This window comes from Canis lupus, chromosome 10, assembly GCF_003254725.2.
Source record: "Canis lupus dingo isolate Sandy chromosome 10, ASM325472v2, whole genome shotgun sequence".
Lineage (NCBI taxonomy): Eukaryota > Metazoa > Chordata > Mammalia > Carnivora > Canidae > Canis > Canis lupus.
Window position 1 is genome coordinate 61,931,633 of NC_064252.1, and position 16,279 is coordinate 61,947,911.

Here is a 16,279-nt window from a genome sequence, read left to right on the forward strand (position 1 = left end):
ACCTGAAACTACTATGACATTGTGTGTCAATTATACTTCAATTTACATTTTTTTAAATAAAAAGATTTAAAAAATACATTTTGTAAGGCAACTGCTGCCACAGATAGTGATTCCCTTGATGGATATGGGCAAAGTAAATTGAAAAGCTTCTAGAAAGGATGAATCTCTAGATGCCATTAAGAATATTCATGATACATGGGGAGAGCTCAAAATATCAACATTAACATGAGTTTGGAAGAAGTTTATTCCAATCCTCATGGAAGAGTTTGAGAGGTTCAAGACATCAACGTAGGAAGGAACTGCAGATGTGGTGAAAATAGCAGAACTGGATGTGAAGCCTGAAGATGTAACTAAATGTTGCAGTCTCATGGTAGAACTCTAACGGATGAGGAGTTGCTTTTTAAGGATGAGCAAAGAAAGTAGTTTCTCGAGATGGATTCTACTCCTGATGAAGATGCCATGAAGACTGCTGAAGAACAACAAAAGATTAAGAATATAAAATAAACTTAGTTGATAAATCGGTGTCAGGGTTTGAGAAGACGGACTCCCAATTTTCAAAGTTCTACTGTGGGTAAAATGCTCTCAAACACCACTGCACGTTACAGAGAAATCATTCATGAAAGGAAGAGCCCATCAATGTGGCAAACTTCATTATTGTCTTATTTTTAGAAATTACCAGAGCCACCCCAACCTTCAACAACCACCCCTCTGATTAATCAGCAGCTCGTAACATCAAAGTACGATCCTCCACCAGCAAAAAGATTTCAACTTACTGAAAGTTCTGATGGTAGTATTCTTAGCAACAAAGCATTTTTAAAGTAAGGTATATACACTGGGTTTTAAAAAAAAAAATTATTGGAGTTCAATTTGCCAACATATAGCCTAACACCCAGTGCTCATCCTGTCAAGTGCCCCCCTCAGTGCCTGTCACCCAGTCACCCCAACCCCCACCCACCTTACATTGTTTTTTTAAAGATATAATGGTATTGCATATTTAATAAACTACAGAATAACACAAACATAACTTTGATGTACACTGGGAAACTGAAAAATTTGACTCACTTTATTGCAGTATTTGCTTTATTGTGGTTGTCTGGAACCAAATCCATAGTATCTCCAAGGCACACTTATGAATGGAGTCATATGGTATGTACTCTTTTGTGTGTAGTTTTTCATTTATAAGATTCATCCGTGTTGTTCTGTGGCAATAATACATTCCTTTTTATAACTGGAGAGAAATCCATGGTATGAATATAACAGTTTATGTATTCTGTTGTTGATGAACATTTGTTTTCATATTGCCGTGTAGAATAAAGATGCCTTCAATATTCTCACCCACGTTTTGATAAATAAAGTACTTATTTCTGTTAGGTATATATCTAAGAGTGGTACTTTTGGAACATACGATACTTATTATTTTAGGATTAGTAGATACTACCAATTTTCCAAAGTTATTTTACCAATTTATATTCCCACAAAAAATTTAAGGGAATTCCGTTTGTTTCACATTCTCACAAACACTTGGTATCGTCCTTTTAATTTTAGCCATTCTGATGAAGGTGTAGCAATATTTTATTATGATTTTTGTACACATTTCCCTTTTGACTGAGCACCGTTTTATACGCTTATTAGTCATTTGGTGATCCTCTTTTGTAAAGTGCCTTTTGGAGTTTTTTCCTTACTTAAAAAGTTGAGTTATCTTTTTCTTACTGATTTTTAGAGTGAATGAGTAGATCAGCTGGGTCCTGGGGGAGGCAGATACCAATATGAAATGATCAATGCAAGGGATATATTCAGGGTAATACCTATGAAATATAATGGGGAGAGAGAGAAGGAATAGGCAGGAAGAGTCTTCAGATACAGTTCTGACACCTGTGAAAAGGGAAATGGAAAGAGAACTGGGTAGGAATAGAATCAGACTGGCATGCATGTCTAAGAAATTCTCAGCCAGCCCAATAAGGAGTTCTGACAGGACTCCCCATAGAGAAGTCCTGTACTGGCTAGAAATAGCGAGCCTTTGTCCCACAACTGTGTTCATAATTGGATAGGTGCTTCCAAGAAAACGTGGCCTTCACTTGCAAGCTGAGGTAGAGCCTCTCTAGAAGGGAGCTCTGAGCAAAGTAACTTCACAGATGCCACAGAATTCTTTACCACATGTATTGTTGCCAAGTATCTTCTCCCAGTACATGGTCTGCCTTTTTATTCTTAGTGGTGTCTGTTAGTTAATTTTAATTAAGTCCAATTTATCTATCTTTTTGCCAGTTATTGCTTATTGTATGATGTTCAAAGTCCTTACCTTAAGGTCATGAAGGTATTCTATGTTTTCTTCTCAAAGTTTTATTATTTTGCTGTTCACATTTAGGTCTATGATCCATTTTAAGTAATATTTTGGGTATGGTGTAAGGTTGGCATCAGCTTTTATTATTTTCCAGATGACAGATTTGTCCCAGCACGAGTAAATGAAAAGGCCTCCTTTCCCCCCACATACCACAGTGGAGACTGTTATAAACAACAGACTGTACATGTATGGCTCTAGTTTCTAGATTTTCTAATCCAGACCATTATTCTATTTGTCTAAACTTGTACCAGTATCATACTGTCTTAATTTCTGTAGTTTTTTTTTAAAGATTTTATTTATTTATTCATGATAGACAGAGAAAGAGAGAGAGAAAGAGAGAGAGAGAGAGAGAGAGAGACAGAGACAGGCAGAGGGAGAAGCAGAAGCAGGCTCCATGCCCGGAGCCCGACACGGCACTTGATCCCGGGACTCCAGGATCACACCCTGGGCCAAAGGCAGGTGCTGAACTGCTGAGCCACCCAGGGATCCCCAATTTCCGTAGTTTTATAATAAATTTTGACATCTGGTAATGTACACTCTTCAGTTTTATTCTTCACTATTGGCTTGGCTAGTCCAGGACCTTGGAAATTTTATATAAATTTGAGAACCACCTTGTCCATTCCAACAACAGTATGCTGGGGTTTCAACTGGGTTTCATTGAGCCAATAGATTAATTTGGGGAAAACTGTCACTTAAACAATATTAAGTCTTTCAATCATTGTTCATGTTTCACTCCATGTTCTGCCTAGAAGGGAAAGTAAGAGTAAAGGCAGATGGGTAAGAAAACAGCGTGGCTTACGGAGCACGAGAAGCTACGGAGAAAGAAGTTCAATGGGGTGTTAAAGTGCAAGGCATGGAATACTGAAGGTTAGGCTGAAGAAAGAGGTCTGATGTGCATTCACAGAAGACTCAAGCAACAATGGATTTGAATAGGTTTGAACGGCTTTCAAAAGGAACGAAAGTGTAAGTGGGCAAAATAGGAGACCATTTCAGGAGTTTAGGTGAGATATGATGAAGATATCAAAATGGACAATGGCAATGAAGAAGAAATGGATTCATATTTTTTTATTGGTAAAATCTGCAGGACTTGGTGACTGGATGTTATGCGTTAAGTGGGAGAAGCTGAGAGTCAAAGACAGCTCCTAACTTCCTAACCTGTTGGTTAGACAGGAATGGTACAAGGAATATGGGGCTCCCAATAGAGGAGCATCTGGCACAGAGTAGCTATTTGTCAAACTAAACACTAACAACAACTGGGGCCCTTAAGGAAAAACAACATGTGCTATTCTTTTCTATAAACCTCAACAACTAGCGGCTTATCATCTCTACAGTGATAAACTCTTTAAGTCCACCCTGGTCAAAAATCACTACTTACCTTTGTGGGTTTTAGTCCATCCATCACCTCATCTAACCTTTCTTTTTTTAAAAATTAAACGTATCCCGTACAACTAAAATATTTTCACATTTTTCAGATGTGGACTCAAATCTTTCAAAAGGAGGTTCAGCTTACTTTAAAAAACAGTGAGAGGGACAGCCCGGGTGGCTCAGCGGTTTAGTGTCACCTACAGCCCAGGGCGTGATCCTGGAGACCCAGGAGCAAGTCCCACGTCGGGCTCCCTGCATGGAGCCTGTTTCTCCCTCCCTCTGCCTCTCTCTCTCTCTCTCTCTGGGTCTCTCATGAATAAATAAAATCTTAAAAAGACAAACAAAACACAACAGTGAGGGAGTTGCTTGAGTGGCTCAGTTGGTTACGCATCTGACTCTTGGTTTTGGCTCAAGTCATGGTCCCAGGTTGGTGAGACTGAGCTCCAAGTCAGGTTCAGAGCTCAGCAGAGAGTCTGCTTCTCTTACTCTCTCTCCCTCGCCCCTGGCTTGTGCTTCCTCTCTTTCTAAAATAAATACATACATAAATAAATAAATCTTTAAAAAAGAAAATAAAATAAAGGGGCGCCTGGGTGGCTCAGCTGGTTGGGCTTCTGACTCGTAGTTTTGGCTAAGGTCGTGATCTCCGGGTGGAGTCACGTGATCAAGCGTGGAGTCTGCTTGGGGTTCTCTCTCTACTTCCCCTCTGCTTGCCCTGCCCCTGGCCTCGCTGGCACTCATGTATGTATACTCTCCCTCAATAAATAAATAAAATCTTAAAAATAAATAGTGAAAGGGTTTAAAAAAAAAAAAAAACCTTAAAGAGGTGAGATAGGGGCACCTGAGTGGTTCAGTGGGTTAAGCATCTGCCTTTGGCTCAGGTCATGATCCCACGGTCCTGGGATGGAGCCCAGTATTGGGCTCCCAGCTCAGTGGGGAGGCTGCTTCTCCCTCTCCCTCTGCCCCTCCCCGCGTTCATGCTCTCTTGGCCACTCTCTCCTTCTCTCTCTCAAATAAATAAAATAAGGTGAAATAATAATGCCAATAGCTTAGTTATGTGACAAAAATAGCCCTGGAAGTAAATACAAATATGCTGTTCTATTAGTGAGATTTAAATAAGTCCGAGTCTTTGACAAACAGAAGATAAAACTTAATTGGTTCAAAATTCTGTAGTTTCACTAAATCTCTTTAGATACAACTTGTGATTTTATAGATTGGAGTGGTTTTAGAACAGGTCTGCAGTCTGCAGCTAGGATGGATGGTTTGCTCCAGCACTCTGAACAAACGTTATCCCCTATTAAGTTCAAGAGCTACCTAAGACCAATCAGTTTCTGGAGGTGAAATATAAACAAATGCACACGAAATATTTTCTGTTCCTATTTGTCGTTCACCTTCCTCGTGGATTTTTTTTTTTTTTAAGATTCTATTTATTTATTCATGAGAGACACAGAGAGAGAGGCAGAGACACAGGCAGAGGGAGAAGCAGGCTCAGTGCAGGGAGCCCGACGCAGGACTCAATCCCGGGACCAAGGGCCCAAGCCCTGAGCCAAAGGCAGATGCTCAACCACTGAGCCACCCAGGCTTCCCTTCCTCGTGGATTCTTAAGTATCTCTGCTCGGTTCTCCCTTACGGCTTTGATATTGGGGGTTGAATGGGTCTAAAACATTAAATTAAAAAGGTATATCAAAAATTTTCCCTGGCACCGAAAAAGACAAGAAACTTCATCTTCTTTTCTTTCTTAGAAAAATCGAAATTGTAAACGACTTCTTTCTTTGGGATGTGTGCACACCTTTTAAAAAGCTACATAAGGGGTGCCTGGGTGGCTCGATTGGTTGAGTGACTTGCCTTCCTTCCTGATTTCAGGGTCCTGCTCAGAGGGGAGCTTGCCCCTCCCTCTCCCTTTGCCCCTGCTCGCGCTCTCGCTCCCTCACTCTCAAATAAATAAAATCTTAGGGGAGGGGAAGCTAAATAAGTCTCTTAACAATTTTGAATCCGCACCCCCCCACCCACAACCATGGTCTTTCATAGAGGGTCTTGAAGTTCCCTTCTTTGAAATGCAAGTATCAAGGAGGAGGGCACCACACCACCCAGTCTTCATAGGAATTTAAACCTCAGCTTTTGGCTTCCAGATGTAACTTCGTATTATTTTTTCTTTTGGATAAAGACAGCAGGTGCCGTCGTGGATTTTATCTGCCTGGCTCCCTAAACAAATGAGACTTGTTTCGTTTTGGTTTTTTATAATCTCGTCAGTGCATCACTGGCATGTTTCCATGCTCATTCGATAACACGGTCTCAGTGTTTTCCACGTTTCGTGGAGGGTTTTTATATTAGGAGGTTTTTGTTTGTTTTTTTATAATTTCCCCGAACTGGGTCCTCCAGTTTCTGCATTTGTACAGCCGGCTGGCGATCCGCATTCCCTCTCCACAGTTGTTCTGGGCAGCAAGGCAGAGTGGAGAGAACATGGATTTAAACTGTGCTTTTCTTTTCTTTTCTTTTTTTTTTTTTGCTAGAATTTCACTTCTCTGAAATATTACCTTTTTTTTTTTTTTCCTCTGACGGATTACTTAACTTCTCTGAACCCCTATTACATCATCTACAAAATCGGAATAACACGTCTAAACATGAGGTAGCTGGACACACAGGAGGTGTAACGAAGTTATCACGGATAACTCAGCACACTCGACTTTCGTCCCCCTGCCGACCCCTTTCCCCGTGGGAGTCTATCCCCGTCCCCACCCCCTTCCCCGTGGGAATCTATCCCCCTCCCCCTTCCCCGTGGGAATCTATCGCCCTCCCCCTCCCCTTTCCCCGTGGGAGTCTATCCCCCTCCCCCCTTCCCCGTGGGAGTCTATCCCCTCCCCACCCCCTTCCCCGTGGGAGTCTATCCCCCTCCCCCCTTCCCCGTGGGAGTCTATCCCCTCCCCACCCCCTTCCCCGTGGGAGTCTATCCCCCTCCCCCCTTCCCCGTGGGAGTCTATCCCCTCCCCACCCCCTTCCCCGTGGGAGTCTATCCCCCTCCCCCCTTCCCCGTGGGAGTCTATCCCCTCCCCACCCCCTTCCCCGTGGGAGTCTATCCCCTCCCCACCCCCTTCCCCGTGGGAGTCTATCCCCTCCCCACCCCCTTCCCCGTGGGAGTCTATCCCCCTCCCCCCTTCCCCGTGGGAGTCTATCCCCTCCCCACCCCCTTCCCCGTGGGAGTCTATCCCCTCCCCACCCCCTTCCCCGTGGGAGTCTATCCCCCTCCCCCCTTCCCCGTGGGAGTCTATCCCCTCCCCACCCCCTTCCCCGTGGGAGTCTATCCCCTCCCCACCCCCTTCCCCGTGGGAGTCTATCCCCCTCCCCCCTTCCCCGTGGGAGTCTATCCCCTCCCCACCCCCTTCCCCGTGGGAGTCTATCCCCTCCCCACCCCCTTCCCCGTGGGAGTCTATCCCCCTCCCCCCTTCCCCGTGGGAGTCTATCCCCTCCCCACCCCCTTCCCCGTGGGAGTCTATCCCCTTCCCCGTGGGAGTCTATCCGTCAGATCCCGGACGGCGTCTCCTTCACCAAGCACAGCGCGTACGAGGCACCCAACTCGCAGGGCGGCTCTTCCAGAGCCTCAAGAGCTGCCGCAGGTGAAGCAGACAGAACCTCCGCCGGCGGAGGCAGAATGGGGGCGGGGGGCGATCCGGCGGCGGGGGTCCCCAAATGCAAATCTGCGCATCACAGAAGAACAGAGGCGACGCCGCGGCTTCCGCACTTCCCCGCCAGGGCTCACCGGGACGTCCGCGCGGCGCGGGGGCGGAGATTTGCATGTACGAAATTGGGAAGAGGGGGAACCACCCATTGAAAACCCCGGCCCGCCGCCCCCCCCCCCCCCGCCTCGCGCCCGCTCTCCTCCCTCCCCGCGCCCCCCCGCGCCGCCGCCCCGGGAGAGCCGCCCCCCCCGCCGCCCGGCCCGCCCCCCCGCTCCCAGCGGCCGGCCCCCCGGCACGTCAGCGCACCCTCCCACCCGCTCCTGAACTTTAAGCCACGCGCCTCCGAACCACCTGGAGGAGGGGGATTTCTCCGCAGCCGGCGGCTTTCGCACGCTCGGGACCGTCACCGCCCGGCTCCCGGCGTCCCCCGCGCTCCCGAAGCTCCCGCCTCCCCCCGCGGCCCCGACCCAGTCGCGGAGCCCCCCGGGCCGCAGGGGGCGTGGCGGGGCGCGCGGAGGGGGCGGGGCGTGCGCGCGGCGGGCGGGCGGGGGGCCCGGGGGGGCCTACGTCAGTCGCGGGAAATTCCCCTCCCGCCGGGCGGCCTCAGCCTCCGGGCCGCGGCGGGCGCTCGGCTGTCGCGGCGCTCCGCCCCCTGCGCCTGGCTCCCGCACGCCGGACGGGCGCAGCCGGCGATCCCGGACGCGAGCGCTCAGGGGGTGGGAGGGTGTGAGCCGCAAAGCCCCGAGGAGGGCGGGAAGGAGGAGGAGGCCCCGGGGGTGGTCAGGGGCACCGGGGGGCCCGCCGGCAGAGTCCCTCGGCCGCCGGACCGACGCGGGCTGCTCGTGCGGCCTCGGGTCTGGACGCTTGGAGCGGGCGGCGCGGCGAGCGGAGCCATGGCCTCGGGTGAGTGTCCGCGGCGCGGGTCCGAGCTTTCGGGGCGGCGGGGGGCGCGGGGGTCTCGGGGCGCGCGGGCGCCCCTGCCCTTGGGTCGCCTCGGCCCGCGCGTCGTCGGCCTCGGGAGGGCGGCCCGGCTTGCGTGCGAGATGCGAGTCCCGGGCGGTGACCCGAGGCCGTTAGGATGCGTCCCGGCGCCCTGATGGTTTAGGGTCAGAGCAGTTACCGGGAACCTCACGCCGGGAGGACCGAGAGGTCACGTATTGCAAAATGGGTTTTTATTTGAATTGCTCAGGCTTTAGGTCTTAGAACAGGAGTGAAGACCTCAGGAGGGAGTGCTCTGCCTTTTCTTCTATTTCTTCTTTTCTTTTCTTTTTCCTTTTCTTTTCTTTTCTTTTTTCTTCTTCTTTCTTTTCTTTCTTTTCAATTTCATCAAGTGCCAGCCGGTGATCGCTGATGTGCTGACAGTGGCACCGAGTGGCACCGAGAGGCTCGGTTAGGAGCCCCCCCCCGGGGGTGCCCTACCTGGTCCTAAAGGTTGTTTCAACCGAGTGGATGATTTCCACTTTAAAGCGGGTACTTTCTGGTTTACGGAGACGTTATCTTTTTTTTTTTTTTTTTTAATTTCTTCGTTGGAAGGCAGGGGAGTGTCCGGGCTTTCAGATAGGAGTTAGCAATGAAAACTTTGCATCACTCAGGTAACAATTTATTTTCCGTTTATAGATAGATGCGTAGATCTCTTGCTTTGGGGGCAGGGGGAGTGGACGACGAGTTTACCCAGAAAAAAAAAAGTTGGGAGGGCAGAGGAGGGAGCCTCCTGTTATTGTTATTGTTATTATTATTATTATTATATGATATGCAGCCGGGGTTTAGATCTGCCTGTAACCTAGAGGGAAGTAAATCCAGCGGGCTCTGCTCGAGGTGGCCTTGGAGAGGATTCTGGCAAGGTTCATGGGGCGGTTTCGAGGCAGGGAGGCCTTACAATAGAGCTCAGCGCTGGGCCAGGAGGCTGAAGGGGGGGGGCTTGTTTATGCTTCCTCCGCGCCCTCCCAAGACCCTGGCTTAGTGACCCTCGGAGGCTGGTGTCTGGAGAAGAGGAAGTAGAAAGCTTTTTTTTTTTTTTTTTTAAAAGAAGATTGAGCAGAACAATGCCATTAGCTGCTGCTGCAGGCCGAAAAGGAAATTGGGGTGGTTCACATGACATTTGATTTCGGTTTGTCTGTGGTTTTTATGTGAGAATACAAGTTTAAAATATTTCAACTTTCTCTTTACCCACTTCAGTGACCCCAAACTTTCAGATAATTTTGTCAATTTATCATTTAAAAGCACGTTGAGATGAAGAGGGTGAAGAGGGCAAAGATGATCTGAGATATTTGGCTGATTTATTGGTTGACAGAGATTTTTTTTGTATGAGAGTCAGAGAGAACGGTGAGCATTATAAGTAAAAAAAAAAAGAAAAGAAAAGTCTGACTGCTGGCAAGTTAACCAAACTTCGTTAATATGTGGCACGAGTGTAATACCTGTGATTCTTTTAAAAGAACCATTTACATAGAGGGTAAGGTAAGACCCCCCCCACCCGCCCCCGCCCCCGCCCCCATCATTCAGCGATGTGATACAATTTAAATTTGTTGAATGGCACTGTATTTTGTGCTATTGTGAGGACTGATTTCCTAAATTGAAGGGGAAAGAATTTAAAGGAATGAAAAGTCGTAGGATCATTATCTTTTTTTTTTTCTTTCCTTTTCTGGAGTTGCATTAGAATGGGAGTATTTAATATGACAAGTTATTTAAATTGTAATTCAGTTGTATGAAAACTGCCAAAGAAATTTTAAAAAAGGAGTCTGGGTGTATTGTTTTTAATCACTTGTAAAGGCCTTAGAGAAAAAGACTCATCAGTAAATTATAAATTCTTTTCCTGTTTTGAAACAGTAGTTAAACCGAAAGAGTAATAGGAAAAAAACTTTGCTTAATTAGTTATCGTTGCCTAGCTTAGATTACTTGTAGTAAGGTAGTATTAAAACCTCAAAAAATATTTTTATTGATTACCAGGCACTTAAGACCATTTCTTCTTTTCTTACCGGATGTCATATGTAAATAGGTATGTGTAGCTGAATATGTTATCTGTAGAATGTAAAAGTTAACAGATCAGAGGCTCATTAGCAAAATTATTTAAGTATCATGAGTAACTGGAAATTTAATATATATGTGTGTATATATCATATGTATGTAAGTATGATTCTAAATTTTGTTTAGGTAAATTATCAAATTAATTATTTAGGGTTTCACAGACCGGGGTCTATTAAGCTCTCTTTACTGCCTTTTTTTTTTTTTTTTAACACTTTGATTTCTGTCTTTTGACACAATTAATTAGAACAGGTATTGTTAACAAAAATGTTCCCTGTCTCATGTAGGGAATGGGTAGGCAGTCATTACTCTATTATATTTATAATTCTGTATTGTTTAATGTAAGTAAAATTAGCTATTTTATGTCTGAATTAAAGCTCGTCCTTGTGCCAGTACAAAGTGCAAAGTGTTCTTAGGCACACATAGTTCTGTTTACTAATCAGTAGTACTGTCTTTGGTAAAATATGTTTTAAAATTTAGATAGTTGATATTTATTCACAATTTTCTTTAGTATAGATCTGCTTTGTCATATAATAGGAAGTACATGAAGAAATTGTTTTTGTAAACCACACTACTTCCAACTCTGTGGTGTGAATTTCAAGAGAACTTAAGTATTTCTCTTGAGTAAGAGGAAAAAAATCAGTGTAGGTGTGATGGAGCTTAATTAACGATAGAATTGGAAGCAGGAATTGACAACTAAAGCAAATGACTGTTTTCAAGTAGAGACGACACACTATAAACATGAGGGCTTTTTCTGAAATGCCGCACTTGAAAATGTAGGAGACAACAGCTACCTGTATAAAAGAATTAAAGTGATATATGATGGGGTGAAGGGAATGAGTGAGTGAAATGGCTAGGGAGGAATCGTGATGAATCATTATTGGGATCATCTGGGGTGTGTGTAGTGTCTTTCCCAAATACACTATTAGAGGCTCAGAAGAATTTCCTTGTGTTCCGGCCTTGTCTCCTCCGTGTTCTCTGCATATGATTGGGTCTGTAGGCACGTGACCCAAATACTTGCATGGGGGACATACTTACTCTAAAAAAATTTCTTTAATTCATTTTTAAATAGGCATCCTGTAATCTAGCAGTCTTAATCAGAACAGATGAGTTGATACTGTCATTTATTTTTAAGTTGGTTAAATACCTGAGTAATCTGGGACAGATTTTAAAATTATTTCTCTACTTTTTCATCCTGGAAGTTGAAATTTTTTTCAAGATTCCTTCTCCCCCCACCACAACGGAATGTCTAGCAGAATCTTCTGTTTTTTCTTTTTTTTTTTAATTTTTTATTTATTTATGATAGTCACAGAGAGAGAGAGAGAGAGAGAGAGGCAGAGACTCAGGCAGAGGGAGAAGCAGGCTCCATGCACTGGGAGCCCGACGTGGGATTCGATCCGGGGTCTCCAGGATCGCGCCCTGGGCCAAAGGCAGGCGCCAAACCGCTGCGCCACCCAGGGATCCCTAGCAGAATCTTCTGTTGTCAGACTCTTACATCTTTTATTTACCTTACGCTGTGTATATCAAATATTCATCTGAAAATTCCCTAACTTGAATTCTTAAGACTTGAGAGTCAGCCTCAGATATTGGAATAAATGTGGACTTTAGCCCATAACAAACCTGGTTTTATTCTAGTTCTGCCACTCTGTGATTTAAAAATGCGAATAGCTACCACAGCATCTTGTTTTGAGGAACAACAGAGACAATTCATGCCCGTTAATGTTAGTTTTCTTATGTAGTGGAGCTGTTTGGAGCCTCAGACCCCTAGGAAACAGGAGCTACTAGAGATAGTTGGCACTCGTTATTGTTTGGGTATCTAGACATTCTAGAATTCTGTGAAACCTTAAAAACTTATAATAGACTAGAACAGATGCTAGACCAAAAAAAAAAAAAACAGTCTTTCAAGAATATATGTGAATGTCCATTTACTTTTAAACAATTTGAAATGGTTTTCTGTATTTTTTAACTAGTGGAAAAGAATTTGACAGTGATGTTTGGAGACTGTATCTTTTCTTCTTTGTCCACTTAAATGATAGTAAACATTCTGAAAAGAAGGTAAATAAAAAATTTCTTAGTAGATAGGCTATATGTCCTTCTGCCTATTTGATATAACTTTTCCTTCATTTGACTTCTTTTGCACCTTCTGTGTTAGTCTTTTTTCTATCATGTGGTAATAGGCTTAAATTTTCATCGCCCCTTTTAATTAAATGCTATTCTATGTGAGAAAAGGTAACTATAAATTTAATAATTAGGAAGAAATGGAAAAAGTGTGTTTAAGGTAAAGAAGCTTATCACCATGATTCAGTTGGGTTCCTAGGTTTGAGGAACGACAAATAGATCTTATTTTTTCCCCAAAGTGAGTGAAGGTGATACTTAGAAAAGTGTATATTGTTAGCTCTGTTTGCTCCTTTTGCTCTCAGTGTATTCTCCGGTACTTCTGAGAGAGAGATGGATTCTGCAGTGAGTTATTCTCAACTGTGGTTGACACTTTAGTGTATTATCATTTGCTTGCCGTATTGTAAGAAATGTTACTAATGATAATTAAAATAGTAATTTTGCAAACAATTTACCTTTAAAATAGACCAGTGTGATTGAAGGCTATTCCTATCTTCCTGCCTTTTTCCCTTGCTTGTATTTGGCTAAGCTTTTTAGAGTGGGAGAGAAAGAAGAGTTAAAGTCATCAGAATTAAAAAAAAAAAAAAAATCAGATTTTCTCTGGCTGGTTTGTCACCCAGGCCATACTTGTAATGAATTTTTGGATTGGTTTCTCTGGATATGTGCATTGTTTCTGCTTCTTTGTGTTTTAGGGCGATGGTTCTTAGTCAGGAGTGTGTTAGAATTGCTTGGAAGGCTTTTTCAGAAATATGTCGGGGCTTTAAATATTTCTGTATCTATTCAGCAGATCACAGGTGGGATCAGGGCATGTATGTTTTTTGAAAAAGCTTCCAGAGTGATTCTGGTATATACTCTCACTATGAACTCTGTTCCAGAAATTTCATTGGATCTAAATACTCATTATCTTCTTAAACTAAGTTGTATTTATTTTCGGTTATTTGCTGTAATCAGTTCTTGTGACTTTACCTCCAGCCGTTTTTATGCTTTTTTAAAAAAAAAAAATTTGATCCATTGGGATCCCAGCTATCATATTTGCTAATGTCATTCATAATTTCTTTTTCTTATAACTTCATAATTTTGAACTTTATCATCTATAAAAAGGTATAGTAATTCCTGTTCTGTTTTTTTGAAGATTAAAGTTGAGAGGATGTAAAAGTACTTTAAAGCAATGTTATAATTACTGTAATTAACTTTTTACTGAACAATTAATACTGGTTCCCAGCACTAGCCATAAGGTCTTAATTAATGTGTTTATTTCTGACAATTGAGGCTCCATTTTAAAATTTTATTTCAGTGTAATTTTTTAATCTTAAAAACTCAAATAGCTTTTTTTTTTTATTTAAGTGCAAATAAAAACAAATATATCTTGCAAACATTTTGGCTGTATTTGAAATGTTATTATGATCTGTATTAGCATTTTACAATATTGTTAAAAATATATGGGTCAATCCCAGCTTTGCATGGTATTGGTTAAAGAAAAAAGCACCGTAATCAACTTGCTTAGAACCACTTTGAAGAAATTTCAGTACTTTTCAAAACTGTAGAGATTTGAGATAATCTTAGTTAAGAGTACATACTTTCTCTACACTTCCCTGATTTACATTTTACGTTCCTCCACTCTGTACAAGACAAGTGTTCAGCACTCTTATCTTCGGGAAGATTGGCACTTTAAAACACAGTGCTGAGAGAGGAAGTAACTGGTACATTGTACTGATGCAGGATATAAATGATTTATAGCTGGGAAGTATTTTTAAATCATAAATACAGATAAATTAGACTATAAGTAGGGATGAAGATTGGAAAAGTGTAAAGCACTTTTTTTTCTATAGTAGTGGGCCCTAGTAAGGAAAATCAGGATTGATCATTAATACAATACTTTAATGCTTGTATAACTTACATAAACAAAAAGATTTTTAGATTTTCAGTTATTTACCCCCAAGACATTTACAGATATTTACTGCAAGGCACTGATAAATCCTAATTCCTGCCTTCAAAGTAGTTTGAAAAGAAAACAAATAGCTTTTTTAAAGAAGAAATGAAACAGTGAGTCTTCCCTAAATTATAGTGATTTGGAATAATTGACATAAACAAAATACTATGATAATTTAGAGGAGGGGGAGAGTATTTCCATTTGGGGGAATGTGAAACATTACAAGAAAATATCACTTGGTTGATAATGAGACTTTTTACCAGTAAAGAGCTGTACAATAGGAAGAATAGATTTCAAAGGTTTTTAAGTACTAGGTGCTATATAGTAACTAATATTTGTCATTTTTATAACTTTACATCTTTAAAAATTGTTTTATCTTTCAGCAACTGCTTTTCTGTTCTCTTATCTATAGACCTTTTTCACAAACACTTTGTAGTTTAAGGAGGGATTGTGTAGCCAATGAAATATTTGAAAAATCACTATGAGTCTGTACTTTTATTCACTCTTCCCCCCAAAGTTAGCCACTTACCCTTAATGATGTAATTCTCTATCAACTTCCCACGAAGACTTTAAATAAGTAATGGGCAGGGATTTATTTGACCTTTAGTTCAACCACATAAATTATTTATTACTTTAAAAATGCTGTTGAGTGTTTCGAACTATTGAGAAGAAAATTTCTTTTAAATACGCCTGCAACGATATATAAGGATGTGAAATATTCGAATTCACACTGAAATGTGAATTTGAGTTATTCAAAATATACAAGGATATAAATATGTTATATCGAAACACTCGTGCGCCTTACATATTTCGGTAAAATTGAATTAAGTATTGTGAACGTCATAAGGTGAAAGTCAGTTTTCCCTGACTCTCTGTCTTTTGTATAAACAAATAGGTAGTAAAATCAAACAGAAGGAGTCTGAACCAAACAGAATAAAATTAAAGGTAGCAGTAACTTGACTCAGTAACCCAAAGTAGGAACTGTGGAGCCTCAGTGATTCTTTACTTGCTCCTAACCCTAATGTTCAGTCTGTCACCAGGAACTGCCAATTTTATTTAAATAATCCTTCATTCCTGTTATCACACTATATGTCGGACATGCCCTCATCATTGCCCACAGGACTGTATGTAACAGCCTCTAAACCCATCATCATACTTCCTCCTTTCTTTTCCATCTGTCCACTGCCACTAGAATTCTTATTCTAAAATGTCAGTCTAATTGTATGATTCCCCTACGTGAAACCATTCATTGACTCTTAGTCACTCATGGAATGAAATCCAGATCCCTAATGTACTCTGTACAGATTTGTAGATATGTACTCTGGCTTTGGGTTCTAAGGGAGAAGTGTACTCCACTCGCACTGTGGCTTCATTGGTCATTTAAACTCTCCCTCTTCTGTGCTGCCACATCTTTGGACGCACTGTTCCCTTTCCTTAGAATTCCCTCTTCTCTTCTGCATCTTTTTGCTTCATTGACTCTTTTTCCTTTGATACAGGCATGCCTGACTCTTTTGCTCTATCATTTATGCACAATTTTGTTAGCATAAACAAAATTTTGTTCTGTTGGACTCTTCTGTATTCTAATAATTTATGTTGTGTGCCTGTAACATTCTTGCAAGTACCAGTTGTTGTTAAACCTTCGTGGTATCGCTTTAAATTTTCAAGAAAGCATCTGAAATAATAAGACAACATTTACTGAGTTCCTAATAGGCATGATACTTGATAAGAACTGAACACACACTACCTCGAATCCTCACAACAGCCCCTATGTAGTAGGTGCTGTTATTATTATTCCCATTTTTTCGAATAGGAGACTTAGAAGGTAACATTTCCAGGCTCCTC

At 42.5% G+C, this 16,279-nt stretch overlaps 1 protein-coding gene and 1 long non-coding RNA gene across 8 annotated transcripts in view; one reads left to right on the plus strand and one right to left on the minus strand.

The window, feature by feature from the left end:
* Positions 1-226: 226 nt before the first annotated feature.
* Positions 227-4,346, minus strand: LOC118350066 (uncharacterized). The gene is made up of 2 exons (XR_004803198.2): positions 1,063-4,346; positions 227-469 (listed from the first exon to the last, which is right to left on the minus strand). It is a non-coding gene; the product is annotated as an uncharacterized LOC118350066 (long non-coding RNA).
* Positions 4,347-7,953: 3,607 nt separating this feature from the next.
* Positions 7,954-16,279, plus strand: part of REL (REL proto-oncogene, NF-kB subunit) — a 42,672-nt gene continuing 34,346 nt past the window's right edge. For 3 of the 7 annotated variants that reach the window (XM_049115899.1, XM_049115897.1, XM_035721660.2), the window contains exon 1: positions 8,548-8,966. In XM_049115899.1, coding sequence (XP_048971856.1) covers positions 8,945-8,966 — 22 coding nt within the window. In that variant the 5' untranslated portion in view covers positions 8,548-8,944. Of the gene's footprint in view, positions 8,278-8,376; positions 8,524-8,546; positions 8,967-12,295; positions 12,448-16,279 lie in introns of those variants that run through there. The other 4 variants (XM_025468415.3, XM_025468440.3, XM_049115898.1 and 1 more) reach the window with 4 other exon arrangements.